Source organism: Ranitomeya variabilis, chromosome 1, assembly GCF_051348905.1.
Source record: "Ranitomeya variabilis isolate aRanVar5 chromosome 1, aRanVar5.hap1, whole genome shotgun sequence".
Classification (NCBI taxonomy): domain Eukaryota; kingdom Metazoa; phylum Chordata; class Amphibia; order Anura; family Dendrobatidae; genus Ranitomeya; species Ranitomeya variabilis.
Genome location: NC_135232.1, coordinates 414,991,720 through 415,003,878, shown reverse-complemented (window position 1 = coordinate 415,003,878; position 12,159 = coordinate 414,991,720). Strand labels below are relative to the sequence as shown.

General features: G+C 42.6%; 1 protein-coding gene across 1 annotated transcript in view; it reads right to left on the bottom strand.

The window, feature by feature from the left end:
• Positions 1 to 3,330: 3,330 nt before the first annotated feature.
• Positions 3,331 to 12,159, bottom strand: part of LURAP1L (leucine rich adaptor protein 1 like) — a 37,239-nt gene continuing 28,410 nt past the window's right edge. The window contains exon 2 of the mRNA XM_077249219.1: positions 3,331 to 4,052. Within this exon, the coding sequence (XP_077105334.1) occupies positions 3,675 to 4,052 (378 nt within the window). The 3' untranslated portion in view covers positions 3,331 to 3,674. The remainder of the gene's footprint in view (positions 4,053 to 12,159) is intronic.

The window sequence follows — 12,159 nt, the reverse complement described above, 5'->3', positions numbered from 1 at the left end:
ACCACTGAAGCCAACTGTTCAAGTCCCCTTAAATTACCAAATTCAACGTCTTCATTTATTTTAGTGTTAGGACGTTGTCATGATGTGTATAGTTTTGGGTACCATTGTATAGTACAGATCATGTTAGGTACAGGTCATGCAAAACTATTTTGAGTGATTTTGTCTGCTGTCAGATAATAATTTGACTGATATTGACCGATGACCTATTATCTCAAGGGAGAGGTTCAATAATTGGAAACTAAAGTCATCTAGAGAATGCATGGATTTTAACATTTACTGTAGAAATAGTAGCGGGAAAAAAACATCTTAGTGGATCCCAAAGATTATGTCTAAATACACTGCTCAAAAAAATAAAGGGAACACTTAAACAACAGAATATAACTCCAAGTAAATCAGACTTCTGTGAAATCAAACTGTCCACTAAGGAAGTAACACTGTTTGACAATCAATTTCACATGCTGTTGTGCAAATGGAATAGACAACAGATGGAAATTATTAATTATCAAGACACACTCAATAAAGGAGTGGTTCTGCAGGTGGGGACCACAGACCACATCTCAGTACCAATGCTTTCTGGCTGATGCTTTGGTCACTTTTGAATGTTGGTTGTGCTTTCACACTCGTGGTAGCATGAGACGGACTCTAGAACCCACACAAGTGGCTCAGGTAGTGCAGCTCATCCAGGATGGCACACCAATGCGAGCTGTGGCAAGAAGGTTTGCTGTGTCTGTCAGCGTAGTGCCGAGGCTGGAGGTGCTACCAGGAGACAGGCCATTATACCAGGCGATGTGGAGGGGGCCGAAGGACAACCCAGCAGCAGGACCGCTACCTCAGCCTTTGTGCAAGGAGGAACAGGCGGAGCACTGCTAGAGCCCTGCAAAATCTCCAGCAGGCCACAAATGGGCATGTGTCTGCACAAACGGTTAGAAACCGACTCCATGAGGATGGTCTGAGTGCCCAACGTCCACAGATGGGGGTTGTGCTCACAGCCCAACACCGTGCAGGACGCTTGGCATTTGCCACAGAACACCAGGATTGGCAAATTTGCCACTGGCGCCCTGTGCTCTTCACAGATAAAAGCAGGTTCACGCGTGATAGACGTGACAGAGTCTGGAGACACCATGGAGAGCGATCTGCTGCCTGCAACATCCTTCAGCATGACCGGTTTGGCAGTGGGTCAGTAATGGTGTGGGGTGGCATTTTTTTGGAGGGCCACACAGCCCTCCATGTGCTCGGCAGAGGTAGCCTGACTGCCATTAGGTACCGAGATGAGATCTTCAGACCCCTTGTGAGACCATATGCTGGTGCAGTTGGCCCTGGGTTCCTCCTAATGCAGGATAATGCCAGACCTCATGTGGCTGGAGTGTGTCACCAGTTCCTGCAAGCTATGGACTGGCTCACCCGTTCCCCAGACCTGAATCCGATTGAACACATCTGGGACATCATGTCTCGCACCATCCACCGTCACGTTGCACCACAGACTGTCCAGGAGTTGGCAGATGCAGGTCTGGGAGGAGATCCCTCAGGAGACCATCGGCCGCCTCATCAGGACCATGCCCAGGCATTGTAGGGAGATCATACAGGCACGTGGAGGCCACACACACACTACTGGGCATTATTTCCTTGTCTTGAGGAATTTCCACTGAAGTTGGATTAGCCTGTAACTTCATTTACCACTTTGATTTTGAGCATCATTCCAACTCCAGACATCCGTGGGATATTAGTTGTGATTTACGTTGATTATTTGTAGGTTTTATTGTTCTAAACACATACCACTATGTAATGAATAAAGATTTACAACTGGAATATTTCATTCAGAGATATCTTGGATGTGGAATTTTAGTGTTCCCTTTATTTTTTTGAGCAGTGCATTTCAACATTTAGGACATAGATCAAGCCTCCCAAGACAGAAGATGGAAGCACAACACGAGGACTAAAGGAAATAAAGTTTTCCATCAATACACAAGGGGTTTCTTTGTAACAGCAGTAAGACTACAGAATATTCTGACACAAGATGTGGTTGTGATTGATACATTAAAGGGAACCTGTCACTCCCAAAATCGAGGGTGAGGTAAGCCCACCAGCATCAGGGGCTTATCTCCAGCATTCTGGAATGCTGTAGATAAGCCCCCGATGTATCCTAAAAGATGATAAAAAGAGGTATACTCACCCAGGGGCGGTCCCAGTCCGGCACCTCCTATCTTCATCAGATGATGTCCTGTTCTGGCCTTCACGCTGCGGCTCCGGTGCAGGCGTACTTTGTCTACCATGTTGAGGGCAGAGCAAAGGACTGCAGGGCGCAGGCGCCGGGCCTCTCTAACCTTTCCTGGCACCTGCGCACTGCAGTACTTTGCTCTGCCCTCAACAGGGCAGACAAAGTACGCCTGCGCTGGAGCCACAGCGTGAAGATCAGAAGAGGACATCATCCTATGAAGATGGGAGGCCCCGGAAAGGGACACCCATCGGATCAGACCGCCAGCCCAGGTGAGTATAATCTAACCTCTTTTTCTCATCTTTTAAGTTACATCGGGGGCTTATCTACAGCATTCCAGAATGCTGTAGATAAGCCCCTGATGCCGGTGGGCTTAACTCACCATCGATTTTGGGGGTGACAGGTTCCCTTTAAAGAGAATCTGTCAGCAGGTGTTTGCCATGTAATCTGACAGCAGCATGAGGCAGGGACCAAGACCCTGATTTCAGTAATGCATCACTTAGTTTACTGGGTGCAGCAGTTGTGATGTAATCTTGGTTTTTCTCTGCTGTAGATACTGCGGAGCTTTGTTGACGAGCTATGTATCACCCCACACACACCACAGCTGTGTACACCGTATATTGACAGATGGCTGCTAATCAGTGTTGAGGGCGTGGCTGGACTAGGAGTCACAAGGCCAGTTGTCCTTTAGTGATAATATCTTGATGATAAAACACTGATTGTATTGAAACAGCGAAATTCAACCCAGTAAGTGACACATCACTGGAATCAGGGTCTCTGTTCCTACATATTGGTGCGCTCAGATTCCATAGCAACAACCTGATGACAGATTGCCTTTAGTTAGATCTAAAAACATTGCAAAGTGACTGTATTAAATGGTAGAGATGGGTGATTGATCCAGTGATGTATTTTCATTTGCATACCATTAATGTTTTTTCCCCCTAATATGACACTATGCTAAAAAGTTAAATTGTATTCCTGGTATTTCTGCAAAGATGCCATTTGGAAGCTTTTTCCTTTTTTTATTTCATGACAAATGTTGGCACTCTCCAAATATGAGCTTTTATACCCCTGTGACTAAACATACAGGAAAAAAAAAACATGTGATGGGACATATACTTAGTGACACTGCACTTTATTTTGTTGAATACAGATAGAAAACACAAAGCAATTCAAAATAGCGTAAAAAGTGGTGGCAGTTTTAAGGTAATGCATAACCCTTTCCCTGACTGATAATAAAACAGATTATTAATATTGCAGTCTTCAATCAATAACATTATAAATATGGAAAATTCCAAGTCATTTAATAAATAGCACCTGAACGTGTGGAAAAGGAGAGTAGCAAATCCATATACAGCTTCTCAAGACTTGTGTACATCAATAGTATACTTATTTCTGACCTGTTAGAATAATGAAGAAAATGTGTGGTCTGTCCAATATGGACATAAGTTAAAGACTAGTCCTATCTAAAGCAATAATATTCATCGTACTGATGGCTAGAATCATTGCACAGTGGTTGGAAGTCGTCAGGGTTCTGTTGTACGTCATTGTACTGGTCAAAATCTGGGGTACAATGTCCAGGGACAATATCTGCTAGTGTATCCAAGTAGCTGCCCACCGATATGTCATCCATGCCATCACTATAGCCATGTAAACTCGTGTAGCTCCCTTGTAGTGAACTATCTCGGCTCTCGAGTAAACTACAAAGGCTTCCACTTAGGCTGCTGCCCTGGCTGGTGACGATGTCTTTTTCTTCCATCATATACTTGATAGATTCAATGTTTTCATTGATAATGAGCAACTGCCTCATCAATTTCACATCAGTAGCACGAAGATAGATCTGCAAGGAAGAGGAAACAGAAAATAAAATGATGGTTAAAATATCATTTACTCCATGCAAAAAGACAAAGTTCAGAATAAATTCACAGAGATGATGCAGTTGCAACGTCACAGATCGCTAGCGATATCGTTCAGTGTGAAGGTACCTTTACTGTAAAGAAGAGACAATTCATTATTTGCATAGTGGAACCATACTGAGAATATACTCCGTCAACAATGGCACCCAAGATCTTGTAACCATATAATGGGTCTGTATGGTCAATGCCCTGGGCTTAACTAGCAAGAAACACTGGTGGATCCTGGACCAGCCTCCTATTGTAAAGGCCCCGTCTCACATAGCGAGATCGCTAGCGAGATCGCTGCTGAGTCACAAGTTTTGTGACACAACAGCGACCTCCATAGCGATCTCGCTATGTGTGACACGTACCAGCGATCAGGCCCCTGCTGCGAGATCGCTGGTCGTGTCGGAATGGCCTGGACCTTTTTTTGGTCGTTGAGGCCCCGCTGACATCGCTGAATCGGTGTGTGTGACACCGATCCAGCGATGTCTTCACTGGTAACCAGGGTAAACATCGGGTTACTAAGCGCAAGGCCGCGCTTAGTAACCCGATGTTTACCCTGGTTACCAGCGTAAATGTAAAAAAAAACAAACACTACATGCTCACCATCTGATGTCCATCAGGTCCCTTGCCGTCTGCTTCCTGCTCTGACTGAGATCCGGCCGTACAGCGAGAGCGCAGCACAGCAGTGACGTCACCGCTGCGCTCTCGCTGTACGGCTGCTCAGTCAGAGCAGGAAGCAGACGGCAAGGGACCTGACGGACATCAGATGGTGAGCATGTACTGTTTTTTTTTTTTTACATTTACGCTGGTAACCAGGGTAAACATCGGGTTACTAAGCGCGGCCCTGCGCTTAGTAACCCGATGTTTACCCTGGTTACCCGGGTGCTGCAGGGGGACTTCGGCATCGTTGAAGACAGTTTCAACGATGCCGAAGTCGTTCCCCTGATCGTTGGTCGCTGGAGAGAGCTGTCTGTGTGACAGCTCCCCAGCGACCACACAGCGACTTACCAACGATCACGGCCAGGTCGTATCGCTGGTCGTGATCGTTGGTAAATCGCTTAGTGAGACGGGGCCTTAAGGCTGCCCTGTTCTTCAGAGATCACAGATGTTCCCCCAAAAATCGTCTGTTTACTAGGCAAGGGTTATCAAGAGGTTGTCCACTACATTTTCACTGATGACCAATCCTCAGGATAGGTCATCAATGTCTGATTGGTCGGGGTCCGACACCTGGCACCCCTGCTGATCAGATGTTCTCTGTGTCATCTGCCACCGGCTGGAACTGCTTGATTGAGGAGCTTCTCCGTTTTTTGGCAGGGTGCTACACATCTGCCTCCTGCTTAAATCAATAGGAGGCGGATGTGTAGTACCCTTCCGCCCCCACTATAAACAGATGGAGCAGTTCCGCAATAGGGCAGTTGTCATCATATTTAGCCTTCAAACTCTTGCTGGGGTATTGTCCCCAGTTACAAAGGAAGTGCAACCTCCTGGCGGCATAGCAGAGCTGTCTTTGATTCCTATGACTCAGCAGCTCCTGTTCCCTCCCTATCACATGACTGATGTGTATGGAGGAGGCAACGCTATCGGTGCTTCCTATTACTGCACACACAATGCATCTGTAGCGCTGTGTATACAGGAAATGGGAAGGCACTGATGGTAAGAAGCGGTCTCTGCCTTCTCTATGTGGACGTTGGCTCTCTCCGACACTTGGATACTCACTCCCAAAGAGATATGATAACATGTAGCGCTCTAGTACGCAGTGACATTTTAGATCGTCGTTGCAAAGGAGGAGTGGGACGGCCCAGATGTCTAGGTCAATGGTCAGTCCTTAAGCAGTTAATATGTTATTAATGCTTTGTTTGGTTACAGCGGCATTTGATACCAGAAGTTTTTGCTAATTTTACTAGATCAATCTCCTAACCCTTCTCACCGATCTTTAGTATACGCCATCCTTTTCTCCTTCTACCTTATTTCCAATGTGCTTGCCTACTTACATAGGTGCATGGCTGAAAAAATGACATAAGCCTCCAAGTTCTCTTAAATGAAGGAAAATGTATGGAACTGGAGAAAAATAAATCAGATACCATTTATCAAAAGAAAAACCTGTAAATAAAGACATAGGCAAGTTGTCCTAAAAGGGAAAAATTCCTTGCTGAACCACATTGAAGGGGACCTGTCAGGTCAGCCAATGCTTAAAACCACCACTATTACATTTTAGAGGCCTCTCGCTGCATGAAAATAATTTTGATATTCACTACAAATGTACATATTTGTGCCAGTCGTTTCATAGAGCGCTGCTTGCTATAGGCAAATTAAGCAGGACTGGCCCATATGTATCTATATTTTTGCATATTAACTGATACGTTTTTATAAATTTACACATTTTTTGTAAATATTGTTATTCTTTTTCCGTGAAAACATTTAAACAGCCGATGTAGGGTGACATTACAGCTTTCAATGTCCTCCCTGACCAGAAATCTTTTTACATCTTAGGACTGAACTTTTACCCTCTTATCTTCTACAATGTCTTCAAATCTTTTCTTGAAACCGGGATTCACCATGCCTCTTATTACAGAGTTATTAAACTGATTTACAATAACATTTATCAGTTGTTTTTATAAAGTCAAACAATAATAATCCCAAAAGTGAACGTTGAGGTAACCCCCATACCAGTGGATCAAAGTATAAATTACACTGGTCAACAGCATTTTTGGTGCCAAAGATATTTCATCGAATTTAGGGTATTTTTGGGGTGCTGATTCTGAATATGCTATCAGTTTTGCCAGATTGGCTCAAGTTTTTGAGATTTTTGGTATCTTATTTATAGCACTTGTTGGTAAATGCGACGCATCATCTCATTAATTTCTTTGGATTAGTACTTGAACTGAGCAGTTCTCAATATAGTTTTGTGTTAATTAGTGTTCTAAAAGTTTGTTCATAGCTTGATTTTTGCACTAACTTTATGTTGTTGTCTGTTTTCCAGTGAAAAGCATGAACTCATCAAGAAGAAGTTGTCTTAACGATCCAGACTCATTCTGTTACATTTGTGGTGAATACACACTGCCAAAACATAGAAGAAACATAACAGACTTCGTAAAAAAAGTGTATTTTGCCTATTTTGGGGTTATGCTTGGGGACCAAGACAAGTTTTGGGCACCACACAGTGTGCAAAGCATGTATTGAATTATTACGAAAATGGAGCAAAGGACAAAGAAAAAGCTTCAAATTTGGTGTTCCAATGGTGTGGAGAGAGCCAAAAAATCATCATGATGACTGTTATTTATGGTAAACACAGGTACAGGCACATCTTCACAATGAGGGACAGGCCTTCTTGCAGATTCCATGTTACTCCCATTTTCGTTTCTTATGCTTATTGAATCCTTGCACTTGCACTGCACAGAAATAACAGTCATCATGATGATTTTTTGGCTCTCTCCACACCATTGGAACACCAAATTTGAAGCTTTTTCTTTGTCCTTTGCTCCATTTTCGTAATAATTCGATACATGCTTTGCACACTATGTGTGGTGCCCAAAACTTGTCTTGGTCCCCAAGCATAACCCCAAAATAGGCAAAATACACTTTTTTTACGAAGTCTGTTATGTTTCTTCTATGTTTTGGCAGTGTGTATTCACCACAAATGTAACAGAATGAGTCTGGATCGTTAAGACAACTTCTTCTTGATGAGTTCATGCTTTTCACTGGAAAACAGACAACAACATAAAGTTAGTGCAAAAATCAAGCTATGAACAAACTTTTAGAACACTAATTAACACAAAACTATATTGAGAACTGCTCAGTTCAAGTACTAATCCAAAGAAATTAATTAGATGATGCGTCGCATTTACCAACAAGTGCTATAAATAAGATACCAAAAATCTCAAAAACTTGAGCCAATCTGGCAAAACTGATAGCATATTCAGAATCAGCACCCCAAAAATACCCCAAATTCATTAAAATATTTTGGACACCAGAAAAAAATTTTTTTTTTGTTGACCTGTGTTATTGCCCACAGCTATAGTACATTCAGTCTTGGAGTCATTCCAATCCAGTATCAAAATAAATTATCCCTTTGTATGTACAGAATTACTTGAAAATGTATTTCATTGTCTCAATCTACTTTCAAGTATATTTGTTATTTGAGAGTATGTAAAGAGTTAAAATGGATGTAAAGAAATAGATGAACTGAGCACTTTGAGCACACTGTGATGTAACTATCTGCTTGCTATCCATTTGTCTAAACATCATTGTTTCCAAAAATAAGGAATGCAAAGGAAATATTCCCAATCATTTCTTAAGTTCCCTTCTCCATTGTACTGGGAAGTAGAGTTTTACATTGATGGCCTATTGTCTGATTGACCAGGGTCCAGCACCCCCGCCAGTCAGCTGTTATTGGCGGCGGCTTACTTGTCAAGCTGCTCCGTCAACTTGTAGTGACCGGGGCTTGGTACTGCACATCAAAGCAATAGGAGGCGGATGTGTAGTACCCTGCAGCGGCCAAGACGAGTAGATGGAGCAGCTTGACAAGCGAGCACTTCCAGCTGGCCACCGCCGATAACAGCTGATCTGCAGGGGTGCTGGGTGTCGGACCCCGGCCGATCAGACATTGATGACCTCTCTTAAGGATAGGTCATCAATGTAAAAGTAGTGGACAACCTTTTTAAGGTGCCTTTATACTCCACAATTATCATGAGTGAGCATTCCTAGGAACATTAGTTTCAGGATGATCATACAATATAAACAAGCTGCTGATCACTCAACAAATAAGCAAAACGCTTGTTTGTTGGATGAAATAATCTTTCGTTTTAGTTAAAAGATCATTGTTCTCGATAGCACTTCATCCTGTGTAAACAAGACATGTGCTGCCGAGAACAGAATAACCTATTACTGATTACTCTATGTGCATATTAATTGTGGTCAACTTGCCTAAACGAATAGAAACAAACAGGTAGCAGATCGGTGGATGTTTAATGCTGCCATGCAGATAGAATAAATCAAGCTTTAGGCCTGGAGTTAGAAAAGGATTCAATGGGCTACCAAGGATTGAAACCACAATACTGATCCATCATAGATGCCAATTGGATCACCAAAATGGATTCTGAATCAGGAGTTTACAAGAGACAGTTACATGGACTGGAGAGCCATATGTGGTTCCAAGTCAATGTTTTGGAAATAACTTAAAAACTGATTGTTATACTGACTATATTTTAATAGTTAAAGGACTGTAATACAATGGAAAACAAAACAAACACTTTTTATGATTGTTTTTCAAATTAGATTGTTATAATCTACAGAAAGTCCTTCAACTACCAGCCTTGTAGAATGGGGACAAAGCATGGTACTGCGAGCTGTCTACAGAGAAAAGCATTGGTATTCTCAGTATAAACAATTAAATCCAAGCATCAGACAGTATTGTCCTGTACCAGGAAGCATGCTCGAGTACAAAAATCCCAGGCCTCCGAAAGACATTTGTTGCTGGCCCTGTTATGAGTGATTTGTGGTTATCACAGACACATCTGAAGACATTGCTTATACAGAGGGTTTTTTTTGTACAACTCAGAGTTGTGTCTGGTTCTAATCTTGTTATTAAACTTGTTCTTCGAGTAATTTGACACGGACAATGTTATTTGTATTCAGAAATCAAAACCTTTATCTTTGGCTATACAATCCATTTTTCAGGTCACTGACCTAAATAAGTGACTGGTCTGTAATGTCCCTAATATGTGAACTCGAATTTGTTGTACACCGCTGTGTTTTAATAAGAAATATTCACACACGTGTATAACTAGGCTGCATGCTGTGTTTAGGAAATGCTCTTCAAGTAGGAATTTTTCATCTGAAAAAGACAACATGCTCCCAGCAAATAATGTTACAATTCAATGTTGGACATTCGAGAGATTTTGTTTTTTTCTCATTTGACCAAGAGCCTAAAACTTTTCTTCATTGAGACAATCATTCTCAAACATAAAAGGGGAAAACAATAACTAAAATTCCCAACTAAGAAAAATAATTTCAATTGTGTCCTCGGCTGACGTATATTTACGCAGTGTCTGATTTTTCGACAATTAATATCTTCTCAGATGAAACCCTATTCTGTAGTGTAAACCAAGATGTAAACACTCTATTGTTAAAACGTCTGTCCTGCTCTGGGAATTTCCAATCTGGAAAAAGATCGAAATTGGTGCCAACTTTGGGCTTTAGAGGTTTCTTTACAAATGATTCCAAGAGATCTAGTAGGAGTGTGTGTCTGTCAAGGCGCTGTCATGCAAACCCTAGCTCTTGGACAGTAATTCTGCCCTCTACTCGTGAACAGCCTTCTTCAGACTCATCAAAGTTCCTGAAATTCAACTGTATTGACAGCTGCATTACACGGAATTATTTAATGTCCCATTCTCTTTCATGACCTGTCGTGGTTATGCTCTTTCATGACCTGTCGTGGTTATTGTGTGACTTGTTTGACAGCGGGGGTACTCAGATTCTACTTTTAAAACAAATGGGAAGCTAATGGCAATGTTGCAGGCCATTTCCTGCATAGCTAGTGGTCAGGAATTGTCATGCAGTGTAGGAAAGACTAAGTGCAACACGAAGGGATGAGGGGAAGGGAGCTCAACACTAGGGAAGGGGAGAGTGGAAGCCCCTAGGCAGATCTTAAGTCACCCTGTCTGCCCTAAACGTCCCTATATAGGTTCTGCACCTATCGCCGAGCAGGAGCCTAATCCCTGCCTGACCCTGGCGATAAGCCTGACTTAGGGAATGACGAGATAATCACTAGTCGATCCCCACTACCACTAAAGACAGCTGGGATAGACGAACAATGGGAACACTTTAGTGGACTCAGAGATGTAACACAGTCATCCTCAAGCAACACCAAATAGGAAGATAGCCGACTGCTATAGCTCCAAGCCTCAACAGGGGGAAATGGAAATATCACCGGCGATTCCCAGCGGCAGGCTCGGAGTCTATAAAACACCCAGGTCCAGGTGTGTCAATTAGAGCAGGAGAAAGGTTGCCACTGGGTCAAAGAGTCAGAAGGTTTAAGAAGGTGTCTGCAAGGCCAAATGCAGAGACCTTCTGCTGCTAGATGCAGTGCGACTGTCTGCAGCCTGACACACCCATGATAGGACACCTGTCATGCAAGAGAAATCAGTGAAGGAGCCCCAGAAATTAAAGGGGTCGTCCAATACTCAGATAACCCGTTCTGAATCCTTATGTTTCCCCTCAGTAAAATAATAACACTTTTACTCAACTCCAGGGTCAGCGCCATTTCACTGGTGTCAGCACTGGCTTTCGAAGGCATTCTTATGCGACGCGATCCCTGCGGCCTATCAGTGCTGGATTCACTCTCCTCTGACTTAGGTTGGATACAAGTGACGTACAGTCAGAACACAGCAATCCCATCCACTACTTAGAGGTTGCTTCTGAGCACTGCTGTTTATCTCCCATTTAAACTTCTACAGCAGATTTCAGCTGATCCCCACCGATGTTATACTGATGGCCTATATTAAAGCTGCTCAAACATTACTAGTTAGTAGCCATAAGAAAATGTAGTATCCCATGTTCCATTAGAAATCATTATAAGTGAATGCATTGGTTCGCCCAGAGCAGAAAACAGACTTTTTCATGGCTCTTTGCATTTATAAAGTGTAGCAACCCATCTAATGGAAGCCTTGAAGCTGAATTTTGTAGTGCATATGTTGAGTTTAAAGAGAACCAGTCAAGGGGATTTACCCCTGTTATGTATTAAAAGCTTTATGAGACTCCTAATAACCGTTTAATCTTTATTACAAGTAACAGTTACTGCAGACTGAAAAAGCAATATTTGATCTTATTTGGCATGACTGACAAACCAGGGAGAGCAGGGACAAGTAGAAGAAGTCCCAACTCTCCTCGCCTCTGCTCACATTGGTTTGTCAGTCATGGCACTGTGGACAGTGAGATGTAGGGATGCGTGCATTAGCATTGGGAGTAAATCTTGTTTTTTCACAGACATTTACCTGTAATACAAGCATGATTAAAATTATTAGGAGCTTGATAAAGCACTGCTATTAC